Here is a 13,825-nt window from a genome sequence, read left to right on the forward strand (position 1 = left end):
CATTACTGGAAGACTTTTAATAATCCCTAATAGGGTTCTATAAAATATATATATAAGACTGTGATGCATCATTATTTCCCCAAGTCTAGTTCCAAATCATAGTTCTGTAAATTAAAGTGAAGTCGTATGCTGTGTGCACCAAGGGTTTCTAGAGAAGGAACGGAGCCATTTATTATAATGTGCTGCGAAGTTGGGTGGTCTGTGATTTATATGTTACCAGCAGCATATTCCACACACTGTTACACCATGACACACTTTATTTGCTACTCTCAGTCTCATCTCTGTGTGGTTGAAGGTTTAATATTAAATATCTCTCTCAGTTCTGGCTAAAAATGTTAATGGGCCAAAAACCCTTTCCTCCTTCAACAGCTTGTGTTAGACTTCCTAGAGCATTCCCAAACTTGAAGTAAAGATGTTTAGTATATTGAGCTTAAACTCACTCGTTACAATTACATCATTTATCTTCTAGATTAATCTCCCACTGTGGGCCTACTGGTTTTCAGTTGCAGATATTGTCTTGGAATATTTGTCTTAGTTCCTGATGATAATATCTCCTTTAAAACATTCTTGGCTGCTGCCTGCCCTAATACTGAAGTGAGAGCTGTAGGGATCCCTTTTCCTCCACTACACTGGCCACCAACATTGGCAGGCTCTGTGCAGGGGGAGAGCAGCTGCTAACAGGAATGGGTGAAGTCTAAACTCTGCCCCCAAAATGTTGGCCAGTAGACCAAAGCCAGTGCAGAGTGGGTAGCAAGGTGCACCAGCAAACAGACATATTTTTGTTTCTTCCTGGAAAAAGGGACATAAGGGACCTGATTTTGCTGTGGTGATTTGGAACCAGAGAGGGGAGATAGGATGAAGTGGCAAAAATGTTGTAATAGCATATATAAAATGCTAAAGTATACTATGTATATTTCAGATAAATGCATTCATTAAGTACATATTAGCTAGATGCATCTTTATGAAATATTTAAAAAACTGTTTTAAAAGAATGTTTGTTCATTTCTCAAACAAAACTGCCTCATTAATGGTGGTTCATTTGGCATCCACCAGGTACCGCAGTAGTCCAGCAGCTGATGTCAATGATGATAAGTGAACATGAACAGCTATTTCCCAAGGGGACAGAGCTTCAGACAGGGCAGGAGTTGTGCAACAACAACAATGAGATCCAGAAGAAAACGATCATTGGTCATCTCCAGAACAAAGAGAATAACAACAAAGAGACAGCACTGAGACGCTGCTCTTGGGACACACCTGAGCCTTCTCAGAGGGGCAGCATGGACAACGGGTCTCCCACAGCGTTGCCAGGGAGCAAGTCAAACAGCCCAAGGAACAGCATTCACAAACTTGATGTCACAAGAAGCCCACCTCTAATGGTGAAAAAAAACCCAGCTTTTAATAAAGGCAGTGGCATAGTCACTAATGGGTCCTTCAGCAGTTCTGTGGAGGGCCATGAGAAAACCCAGACCTTACCAAATGGTATCCTGCAGGCCAGGAGAACATCATCCCTGAAAGGTCCCGTTACTAAAATGGGCACACACAGTGTGCAGAATGGAGGCATGCGACTGGGCATTTCAAGCACGGACACACACAGCAACTCCCTGAACACCCGGAACATGAGCTGGATGCCCAACGGGTACGTCACATTGAGGGACAGTAAACAAAAGGAGTTGGTGAGTGACTCGGGCCAACATAACAGACTCTCCACCTATGACAATGTCCACCAGCAGTTCTCCATGGTAAATACAGATGATAAGCAGAGCATAGATAGTGCCACCTGGTCCACATCCTCTTGTGAAATATCCCTACCCGAACATTCCAACTCCTGTCGATCATCTACTACTACCTGCCCCGAGCAAGACTTTTATGGAGGTAATTTTGAAGACTCGATGCTAGATGGGCCACCGCATGAAGACCCCTCCAACCAAGGAGACTATGAAAGCAAAACTGACCAAAGAAGCATGGAAGGACGCAGCAGCCGGGCCACCAGCAGCAGTGATAACAGTGAAACATTCGTTGCAAACAACACAGGCAACCACAGTGCTCTGCACAGCCTTGTGTCCAGCTTAAAGCAGGAGATGGCAAAACAGAAGGTGGAGTATGAAACTAGGATAAAGAGGTAAGATGGCTTATCTCCATCACATGTGCTAATTATATAGATGAGAGGCAGAGTAATTCTCTTATGGCCCCATGCCCCAGTGAATTTGCATGTAGGAATTGGTAGAGATGGAGAAACTGCTTAAATAAAATAAGTGCCACCTGAACCTTTTATCCCTAATTCAAACCAGATGTGGTCTGACATTGAAGAAAAAAATCATAAACTTTTTCTTTCCATGGTATTTTGTACTTGCGTATCTGTGTGTCTCATGTGCCCAGCCAAGATCAACACAGAGCATGTGAATTGCTGTTTTCAAATTGGTGGCCTAAACATAGTAAACAGGTGAAATCTCAGTAAACACTGTTTCCATAAGAACCCCAGCCCAAGTTTGCGGATCCAAGAGGAGTGGAGAGCTCACACAATGGTTTGGGGAAAACTATCAGATGTTAGGGTGCCCATCCAAATCAAACTTCTAACCTCTTTGAGGGTTGCATGGAACTAGGTGACATGCTCGAGCAGACCAGTGGTGTGTCTAGTGCAATATCCTGCACTCAGCAGTGGCTTGCACTAAATGTTTCAGAGGAAGTGAAAAATGAACAGGGTCCAATCTCCAATGAATAGGGCCAATCGTGCGAAACTGAACTATTGGGGAGAATTTCATTCTGATCCCAGTTTATGCCCTAAAGTTGGAGGACTGGTGGCCCTTATGTTTTAATTTGGTTAGAGTAACTGCGGATACCATTTTTATTCATATTAAGTCTCCAGCGTTTTTTTAATCTTAAACTATTTAATTTAATAACATCTTGCAGCAATGCATTCCGTGTGCTAATTCTATTTGCATAAAATGATTTCCTTTTATTCATGTAACATATTTGTGTGCTGCCCATTGAATTAATTGACAGATGCAAACCCATTTTTCCCCTATTTTTCATGAGTATTATAGGATTTGGGCAATTTTACAATTTAAAAAAATTAGGCTTTCTCACAGGATTACTTTGTGTCACCTTCCTGTGCTTTAAAAAATTCATTAAATTATCCATGATCCAAATGGGCACAAATATCCTGTTTGGAACCTTTTAAACAACACATTGCACACTTTTCCTGGACATGAGTTCAGTTGAGCTGAGTTTTGCTACCCTATGTGCTAGGACCAGCATGGATACCAAGCAAAAGCAGCAGATCAGATGTCTGAGAGAACTGTGGAGAAACAATGATAATGCTAGCATATGAGGTAAAAGGTCATTCAATTCAGTTAGTGAAGGTATGAGAGAGATTATCCAATGCACCTAAGGGCGTCAGGAGCATGAGTCCCACCATTATAATGCTTTCCAATTTCTTGGCTTGCTTTATATTTAGAACCCCAAATCCTTCTCCTTTATTGGTGGGCAGTGGAACCAGTGAGGTCCTGCTGTATGGGCAGAATTTTAGGTTTGCCAAGACCCACAGTGCCACATGAAGTTCAGTTCCATGATAGCTTCCAAGATGGCTGTGTACAAAAGATCTCTGAGGAAGGAACAGGCAGGGTCAGGAGTGCAAGCTGATGAAAGGGCTCCATAGTGTGAGATAGCGAGGGCAGGGGACGGCAGGAGAGTGGTGGAAGGAAGGTATGTGAGCCTGAGAATGCTCAGGGCTCTGTTCCCTGCGGACTGACTAAATACCATCAGGGGGCAATTAGAGGCAGCTGGGGCCAATGAAGGACCAGCCAGGTGCTTCATAAAAGCTCCCCGCCCCAAACAGTGAGGGCACAAGCAGGAGGAGTAGGAGTGCTGCGCTGCGCTGCGCTGCGGAGCGGAGCGCTGATTTAAAGTGGAGGAGAAGAATAGAGTACAGAGGCCTGTGGACAATTGAAGGTATCCGGCTCAAGGAGCCAGAAGGAGGGGGAAAATCAGCCCAGGGGAAGCCAGTGCAGCTGGGAAAACAGTGCCAGCAGCACATAGCTGCCTCTCATAGGGCCCCTGGGCTGGGACCCGGAGGAGCGGGTGGGCCCGGGTCCCTACCCCCCTCCTTAGGGAAGCCGGGGTGACTGGACGTGCCCTGGCCCACTAGAGGCAATAGAAGCGTGGAACCCACTAGAGGGGAGCTGACGGCTGCCACAATAGACTATTCCAATCCTGAGGCTAGGGCAGTTCTACTCTCATTCCATGACCTGGGAATATAGGAGCATTCCTCTCATGCACATAGTCATTCCCAGCAGCCAGTTCAGCTACTTGGGCTGTGTCCTGGGAGCATGATTTGCCGGTTCACTTCACGTAAATTAAATAAAATGAGGCAGGAGGGAGACTTTCAATAAGGCTCGTGCTCCTCACTCCCACAGGTGCATTGGATAATGCCCTTCATACCTTCACTACCTGAAATGAATTACACTGCTTAACAGTAGACTGCACTAAAGTAATTAACTTATCCAAACAGTTCAACAGCAGTGTACAAGTGCGGCAGAGCTCTGAGTTGGCCTCTTCTTGTCACAAACCAGACATTCAGATAAATCCAGCAAAGAATTTTGTACTATTATAGAAAACGTTGATGCCAGCATTGAAACATTTTAAATTAAATTTTTTTGTTTGGGCTTTTTCTTTTGTCACAGTGGATGTCAAAATTTTCCCATTTGTTCTGAATGGTCTGATTTAATAAGGCGGCTTCAGTTTACTTCAGTTTGAGTGCAGCTCTGATTAACAACTGGAAAGTGACTTTGCTGTTGTTTAGGCATTTTGAAGAAAATCATTTAACTGATGGCCTATTAAAACTAACAGAAGAGTCAGTTCTTTAAAATGAGCTATTCTCTTCAGCAAAAGACTTAGTTCTGTTCTTTCACTCTTAATATATATATATATTTATATAAAGGATTGCAGCATGGGTAAAACTGTTGGGGTACAAATAAATTATGATGATGATGGTGATTAGAAGTTAATAATTCTGTTCAATAGGCACATATATCTCAAATTGAAAATGGTATCCTCCAACAATGTAAAGGTACACCCAAAGTATAGCAACTCAAATCCCTGGATGGAATATATACAGACAAACACACAGAGATGGTTGATTTATTTAATGAATATGGCAAAAATCCTGCTGTCAAATGTTGCAAAAAAAAAAAAAAAAAAAAAAAAAATAGTCATCTCTGAGGTTTTGAAGGTATCACAGTATTTTGTATTTTTCATGGCTGTGACTCCATATGGGCCATGAAATGTGATTTTTTTTAAGATTCAGCAAAACTCAAACTGACCTTTACAGAAGCTTTATAGTATCTGTTAAAATATTGTTTTGCCAGAAACTTTCTGCAACTTGTCACCCTCTCTGCTAGTTTTTCTTCCTTTTTGAGGTAGTCTCATTATGTGAAACTTGGCCATCAGGATCATGATACCATGTAATAAAGTGGGTTCCAAAATGTTGCCACCATCCTGACGCAAGTATGTGATCACATCTCTTGGGCACCAACAGTAAAGTCTGGGCTTTGTGAATTCTTGTAACATTGCACTAAGAAAATGAATACTACCCACATATTCAGGGTGAATGGTAACCTCCCCCAGTGACACTTCACTGTTTTAACTCATGTCAAAAAAGTTCTAGACATGGATGAATCAGAGGCTGATGGGCAAGGATGGAGATAAGGCATTGTGTATCATTGTAGTACCGGAGCAACCCAAGAGCCCCACCCCTTAACTTCTGGAACGGAGAGAGTGCTTTAACTCCTTGCAAGAGTGCTATTCATTCTTGGGGGGGGGATCCATGTTTTATAGCCTCTGGCTTGTACATGCGCCTCCCCTTCTTGCTGCTGAAAGTTTAGAAGCAGTGCAATCTTGGTCTTCCCTCCCCCATGCAGTTTTACAGCTGCTATGAGGGTAGAGTCTGTGTTATTCTAACCTGTAGGTATCCCAAGGAGGGGGAGGATGTCTCCATTACTCTTCCACTTTTCCATATTCTCTTTTTGTGTCCTCCTCCCCTCTGCTGTTCATAGATTTCACTGCTTCTCTGCTGCTCCTAGGTTACTGAATATCAGCCATTGTATCATATAACTCAACCAGAGGTGATGCATATAATAAGGCATGGACAGGTGCTGATCTACCTTAGCCCAGCTGCCTGTCCTTCCACAGTTCAAATCGTGAGTGCTTCTGGTTATCTACGTGCACATTGGTAAAATTCAAATTGACACCAAGTTACACATCAGATTGAATTTGAACATTCATCTTCAGCACTTACATCATTGTGATGTGCAATTTCAGATCAGACTCAAAAGTTGTTTTTGCATAAAGCAGAATTTGCCAAATGGATGGATGGAAACAGTTAGGATTTTCCCATCATCTAATTGTAAATCCAGCCAAGAGGCACACTTCCTTATTGCTACTTTGCATGAAACTTTCCTGTGTAGTTAAAGAGATGTTAAAGTAGGTGAAGCTCAGCCCTGTTAGGAAAAGAAATTCCTAATTGTTTTTAAATGGAGGACAATTTACCAATCATTAAGTCTCCTAGTTCATCAACACACTAAATTAAGTCTTTGTTTAGAGAGTGATTATATCCAAACTCTATGCCTACCCTTAATTAGAGCACATAACAATGTGTAGTGGAATAAAGCATTGTTACTATGACCTCAGCACAGTGGTATGCTGAATAAGACACTAGACTAACAGCCCGGAGACTTGGTTTCTGTTCCCATCTCTGCCACTTACAAGAGACATCATGGTGTGTGCATGTCTCCTACATAACAAGCTGAACTGGAACACACAATGGCTGCTGATTCCATTGGACTGCATGCTTGTAGAAATATAAAGATACAATTCACAGAAAGCAAAAGGAGAACATCACAATGCTCCGACCTGTGTTGATAATATTGGTGTTTCTGGAAAACATTCAGTGTTTGACATGCATTATTATGATGATGTATTAGATCATACCATTAGTGGGCCTAGTCCTTTACATAAACCTTGAAATACAGGAAGTAACTTTTAAAAACAAAACAAACTATATCAATTGCAGCTTCAAAAATAACATGTGACTGGATAACTAACAAAGTTATCATAGACAATAAAGGGGAAGGGTTGCTGATCAGGATAAGTAAAAAAGACATCAGAGCTCTTCTGACTAATTTGAATGAATTCATGTCAGCAGGGCCTCATGCTATTCACCCTAAGGTGTTGAAGGAATTAGCTGAAGATGTATTGGAGACACTGGCAATAATATTTACAAACTCATGGATGACAGGAGAGGTCCCAGAAGACTGGAGAAGAGCTAATGTAGTGCCTATCTTTAAAAAGGGGGAAAAGGAGGAGCTGGGGAAACTATAGACCAGTCAGCCTGACCTTGATACCTGGGAAGCTAATAGTAATGTATAAAACATTCAATTTTCCAGTACTGGAGAATGAAGGGCTGATCACTAGGAGCCAGCATGGATTTACTAAGAACAAATCATGCCAAACCAGTGTGATTTCTTTCTTTGACAAGGTAACTGGTTTGATGGATGGGGGAATGCGGCGGACATAATATACATGGACTTTAGCAAGGCTTTTGACACAGTTCCACTCGACATTCTCATAAGTAAGCTGGAGAAATGCTGGCTCAGTAGAACTACCATTAAGTGGATACCTAATTGGTTAAATAACTGCAAACAAAAAGTAACTATTACTGGAATGATGTCAGATTGGATGGAGATCTCAAGTGGGGTTCCACAGGGATCTGTTCTGGGGCCAGTGTTGTTTAATATCTTTATTAATGACCTTGCTGTAGGAATAGGGAGGATGCTGATCAAATTTGCAGATGATGCAAAGCTGGGAGCGGTATGCAAACACTCTGGAGGAAAAATTCAAAGGAATCTTGATAAATTGGACAACTGAGCTATAGACAACAAAATGAAATTAATCAAGAATGAATGTAAGGTGCTACACTTAAGGAAGAAAAACCAAATGCAGAATGGGGGAAAACTGACTTGGCAGAAGCACTGCTGAGAAAGATTGGGAGTTGGGGTGGATCACAACCTCATCAATGCGATGCTGTTGCAAAAAAAGCAAATGCAATTTTTGGGTTGCTTTAACATAGGCATAGCATGCAAGTCATGGGAGATGATAGTACCGCTCTACGCAGCTGGAGTACCGTGTCCAGTTTTGGTCACTGCTGTATACAAAAGATGTAGAGAAACTGGAAAGGATCCAGAGGTGAGCGACAAAGATGATCAAAGGGATAGAATGTAAGCCTTATGATCAAAGACTGAAGGAACTGCATGTGTTTAGTTTGGAAAAGAGGAGATTAAGGAGGGACATGATAGTGGTCTTCAGATACTTGAAAAGCTGCCATAAAAAAAGATGGAGAAAAGTTGTTCTCTCTTGCCACAGAGGGTAGGACAAGATGCAACGGGTTCAAACTACAGCCCAGCAGATTTAGATTAAATCTCTTGGAAAACTTTCTAATTGTAAGGACAGTGGGACAAACTGTATAGGGCTGTTATGGAATCTCTCACTAGAGATTTTCAAAAAGAGGCTGGATAGTCATCTGTCTTTGATGGTTTAGATACAACAAATCCTGCAACTTGGCAGGGGGTTAGATCTTTGCAGCCATTTCTCATCTATAGTTCTATGATTCTTTCAAGTAGGAAATCAGCATGGGGAAATCAATATTTGCAAATAGAAAAAGGGGATCACCCAATTGAAGAAAAGGATCATATTCATGAATCACAAACATCAGGGGCATGGTGTTCTGACAGTGCATTGGACTCTGTGGTTACACCAGTGTGAGACCAGACTCAACTCTTCAAGAAGGAAAAGGCCTGTTCCTAGCCCATACAGAGCTGTTTCTTACCATATACATTTCCAATGGTTTGTACCCACCAGTTTTAAATAACCAAGAGATGATTATTCCATCATTCCTTGCGGGAGATAATTCAACAGTAAACATCCAGTAAGAAACTAGCTACTTTAAAATTGTCCCTTTAAAGAAACTTGGGCTAAGCTTTGTAAATGTAAAAGCTGTTGCTCTAAGCTAGGCTGGGTAATACAGTGAGAGCTGTCAATTAGGATCCATCTGTTTTATTTCTGTGTCTACAGCTTGGAACAGAGAAACCTCACCCTCGAGGCAGAAATGATGACCCTGCATGATGAGCTGGATCAGGAGAGGAAGAAGTTTACAATGGTAGAAATAAAAATGCGCAATGCAGAGCGAGCCAAAGAAGATGCAGAGAAGAGGAACGACATGCTGCAGAAAGAGATGGAGCAGTTTTTTTCAACATTTGGGGAGCTAACAGTGGAGCCTCGCAGGCCAGAGAGAGGCAACACCATATGGATTCAGTAAGCATTCTAAGCTAAGACTGTGGGATTCTGGGAAGGGCTGCTGGGGTATTCTACTGTATCAGGTGGCTGGTCACCTGACTGAGGCTAGCACTCAACAAAATGTTGTAAACCCCTGAAGAAAGAAAACCTACAGACATTAACCGCTCATACTGCAGTGTGACATCAAGTTTTTATCATACTTTTTGAATGCTTCATAATGCTATTGTTAAGTGTTACAACTGAATGTGTATATAGATTTTAAAAAGGTCATTTTAAAGAGAGAACAAGAGACATATCTCAAGAGAGATTTTAATCCAAGTCTTGTATTTAAACTGGTAAATTGAAATGTTGTTGCAATCAAGCTTTATATCAAGGCTTTTCTTCCTTGCACTTAACATAAGCTATTTTTGGCATTGTGTTACCATCAGCTTATTTTGTATATCAATTTTTTGTTACCCTTCTTGCTGGGAGGGGTGGGGGGACTGAAGATAAACAAAATATATATAATGTTAGTTATTAAAACAGAAGGATGATGTGTGGCTGTGCTGTTTGTGCCAATGGACTTGCCATGACCAAAAAGAAAAGTGTAAATAATTTTATAAAAATATAACATTAACATCCAACAAGTTTTGGACTTTTCTTTTTGGAATCTGAAACCTTTATAAATAATATTCTTTTGGCTTTTGGAATGTCAGACTATTTCATCCATGTTTCAAAATCCTAAAGGTGATGGTCTGGTTAAGGAATCTTGACCACCTGTGTTTTCCAGATTAACTGTCTCTTTTCCCTCTAGTTTAGTTTCTAGTATATAACAGATAAAGCTAGTTGTAATAGTATTTACACAGGAGGATTGGATTTTAACTGGTTTATCATGTCTCTAGTTCCACATATTATTGGTTGACTCAAAGTCTGTTTTTGTTGTTTTGAGGCTCCCCATTTCCCCTGGAGATGCTATGTAGTGAAGGCCCTGAATTTGACTTAAAATTCTTTGTTAAAGGAGTTCAGATATTTATGGCAGTGATGCTTTAAGAAAAAAAGGGAAAAAAGTCATTGTTAGTAATGAAAAAGCCAAAATAGCAATAGCTACTATTTTTGCATGATTTTATAGTCACAAGATTAATATTGCCACATAACTCTGGACTGGATCCACTAGTCCTGTCTCAAGTGAAACTCAAATGGTCTGTACTGGCATTATTGATGATGATTAATTCAACTAGCCAAAGCAAGATTGGCTTAAATTCCATTAGTAAAGTTCAATCCAGGGCCCTGTGCTCCTAAGTCCTTACATTAGGTTTAAAGAGGTGCATGAAGTCTATATGTGGGACCTCTGAACAGGTAAAAGTGAATTTAACTTCCCATTCATTTTGTCCAAATGGAAAAGGAAAACACTGGTAGGTTTTCTTTGCTTCTAATGTGGGTATTAAAAATATCAAGTTTTTTTTAATTAAAGGGTTTTGTTGTTTATATCCCTTTAAAAAGTGAACCAAATTCATCTTGTCAATAAATTGCATTTTAGTTGAATAATTATTCAATTTTTAAATCTTTGTCAGAGAGATGGTTGAAAAATACTCGGCCACTCAAATATTTAGGGCCACTTATACTGTACCTTTCTACTCATTGAAAATAAACATGTCCAAGAGTTGCTCCTTTGGATGGCAAAATGGGTCAAATCCTGATTAATACTTTTGCAAGTAGTCTGTTTGACTTTAGAGAGACTACTAGCATGATTAAGGCAAAATGGATTTAACTCAAGAAGAATACTTGCCACTGATTCTCTGGAGGTAAGTTTCTAGTCTGATTGTTCAACAAATCTCTCTTGTGGGCAGCACTTGTTGAATTGGATGTTAATATATATTGAGAGGTGGTTTGTTCCAGTGGATAGGGCACTACTGGGCTCTACTCATTGCTGTATCACTGACCTCTGTGCAATCTTAGGCAATCATTTTGCTGCTCTGTGTCTTGTCTATGTAGATTATAAATTCTTTCTGGTAGGAACCGTCTCATTGTGTCATTATGTTCATTACAGGAGCTAACACAATGGGGCTTCAACCTTGCCTGAGGCTTCTAGAAGCTGCTGTAATATGACTAATACTAATGTCACTCTTGGAAACGCATGGGTGGCGTGAGGGTGTACATCAAAAAATTCACACTGTGCTTCTGATTTCAAAGCGGTCTTTTTATTTTCAGTCACATACGTATTTATTCATACACAGTAAATTTAAAATCTCGAGTGTCTTTTTTTTTTTTTCTTTCCTTCTAAAAAAATATAATTAGTTCAGGACAGGAGACGCATCTATGTCATTTCCTGAAGTGATTATACTTTTCTGAAAAGTCCGGTACTGTTTGGAGCTGGAGTTTGGGAAGGGGGGGAAAAAAAGACGGTCAGACTTTTACATCGTACTGCTGTAGAGGAACCGTGCACATACCTCCTTCTCACACCAGAACAAAATCAGTCACAAACAGTACAAAAAAATTGATCTTCTATTTAATTTACATAAAGCAATTACAGCTAGTCCTAGCAGTTGAACATCCTCTTCCATCTCCTCAATTGTTCAATCTCCATAAGATTCTGGCCCTATTCCACATTCCTTATTTGAAAAAAAGTCCCGCTGGACATAAAGCAGGAGTTTTGCCTCAATGAGGAGTGCAGGGTTGGGCCTATGAATGTTGTTAAAGTGAGAATATAGGCATCAGTTCCATGCAGCAGCGATGACTGTAGTTTGTGTAGGAGCTTCATTTTCCAAATGAGTCCCTAATTCTAAACTACCTGGCAGCCATGCGTGAGATAAGGAGGAAGACGTAATGCATTGTTTGCCAATATACATGGCTCCTGCAGTAGCTGTTTTTTTTGGGGAGGGGAATTATTTCATTCATTATTTCAAGGAGTGTGTTTATTTGGGGGGCACTCCACACTTTATCACCCTCCTGTTACTTAAAATCATCTTTCAGTCATTGTTTTAAATCCCGCAGGCCTCAAGAATGGCATTTTCTTTTCCAGCCTTGGGAGCTGCCTGCCTCAGGCTTGTTAAAGGGAAGGTAAGTCAAAGCCCCGGGAGTTGGTTGAAAGAGTCCTGGTGAGAGACCTAATGGAGAATTCTGTGAACTAACCAAAAGGTGACACTGCAATTTCATGTGAAAACAAATGTTTCATTTCATGTTACTATATGTGGGAATGTGTCACATGATAATTAAAACAAAAAGAGCATCAGTCAAATTATGTTTGTAAGGGGCTCAATTCTGAAAGCAAGTGCCAAGCCCAAGTAAGTGGGATTTGTTCCCAGAACACTGTTCTGAAGCAAGTCACAGGAGAAAAACCACTCCCACAGGTTATGGGAGGAGAAGCAGGTGCCATGGGCTGCAGCTTGGCACTTATGGATTCACCCTGTGTGTGAACTCATAAGCTGTTCTTGTCACATGGCCCCCTTGCTCCTCTTCCCTCTTTTAGAGTAGGGTAAACAGCACACCGTGCAGGGAAAAATATCTCGTTGCACAGGATCTCCAAAGCCTGGCTCTCCAGTAGCACGTCTGGTGCGGAATCTCACGTAGGATCTGGGCTGTAAGTAGCAGGTTTAATTTTTATTTTTTTTCAAACACTTTCCTGAAGTAAGACCATTTCTAATTGGAATATGTTGCTTTGTTCCATTGCGCTTATTTAATTTGATAACACGGCGATGGTTGTAATTAAATCATTTGGTACTGACATGACTCTCAGGTGTGCATCTATCAGTTTGCAATGCTAAACATAGTGCCAGATACAAAGTTGCTTATAATGGCAGAGGAGTTTTGACTGGCTGATAATGTTAATAAGGTATCAGTTCATTAATTTATGTAAATCACATGGCCTGGCTGAAGCTATTGTTCCCACTCTTTATGGCCAATTTCATTTTCTTTCAACATTTAATTTTTGTAAATACTTTCCTTCGTGAAGGTTTAAGCAATTGCAATAAAGCAACTGCACTCGATCTATTATTATTATGAATCAAACAATTGCACTCCTGGAAAAATAAAAGGGATAAATCTAGACCTTGTGCATTGTAATACCCTGGAATTATGGTTATATAACCTCTAATTGTATCCATATATTGTGCCTTAAAAAAAAAGAAGTTGCCAAACTGAGGTACAGTGAAATCTGCATAAGAGACCATACTTAACAGGCAGCCTCCTGTCTTGAGACCACTCCCAAGTATCTTGGGCCTGGCTCTACTTGCCATGCACCTTCTCCTAGGATTATTATAAGGTCCTCCATCCCCATGATATCTGAGTGCCTGTGCCTCAGTGTTAATACTGGTGTGTGCATGTGTATGTGTGTGCGTGCGCGCAACACTCCCAAATCAGAATGGGCATGTATTGCACAAATTCACACATATAAACAATGCCACAAGGTTCAAGGCAATATAGAATCAGGCCCCTTGAAACCAATTCTGTAACGAACTTTTGACATCTGTTTATTCAATGGCTTCAGATAGGTCTCATATTTCAC

General features: G+C 40.7%; 1 protein-coding gene across 10 annotated transcripts in view; it reads left to right on the forward strand.

The window, feature by feature from the left end:
• The window catches only part of ARHGAP24 (Rho GTPase activating protein 24), a 463,741-nt gene extending 450,153 nt beyond the window's left edge, over window positions 1–13,588 (forward strand). For all 10 annotated transcript variants that reach the window (XM_067557109.1, XM_067557111.1, XM_067557112.1 and 7 more), the window contains 2 exons: window positions 1,054–2,119; window positions 9,124–13,588. In XM_067557109.1, coding sequence (XP_067413210.1) covers window positions 1,054–2,119; window positions 9,124–9,367 — 1,310 coding nt within the window. In that variant the 3' untranslated portion in view covers window positions 9,368–13,588. The remainder of the gene's footprint in view (window positions 1–1,053; window positions 2,120–9,123) is intronic.
• Window positions 13,589–13,825: the final 237 nt, after the last annotated feature.

The sequence above is a fragment of the Emydura macquarii genome, unplaced genomic scaffold (genome assembly GCF_026122565.2).
Source record: "Emydura macquarii macquarii isolate MOO-44397 ecotype Brisbane River unplaced genomic scaffold, CSIRO-AGI_Emac_v2 contig_1790, whole genome shotgun sequence".
Lineage (NCBI taxonomy): Eukaryota > Metazoa > Chordata > Testudines > Chelidae > Emydura > Emydura macquarii.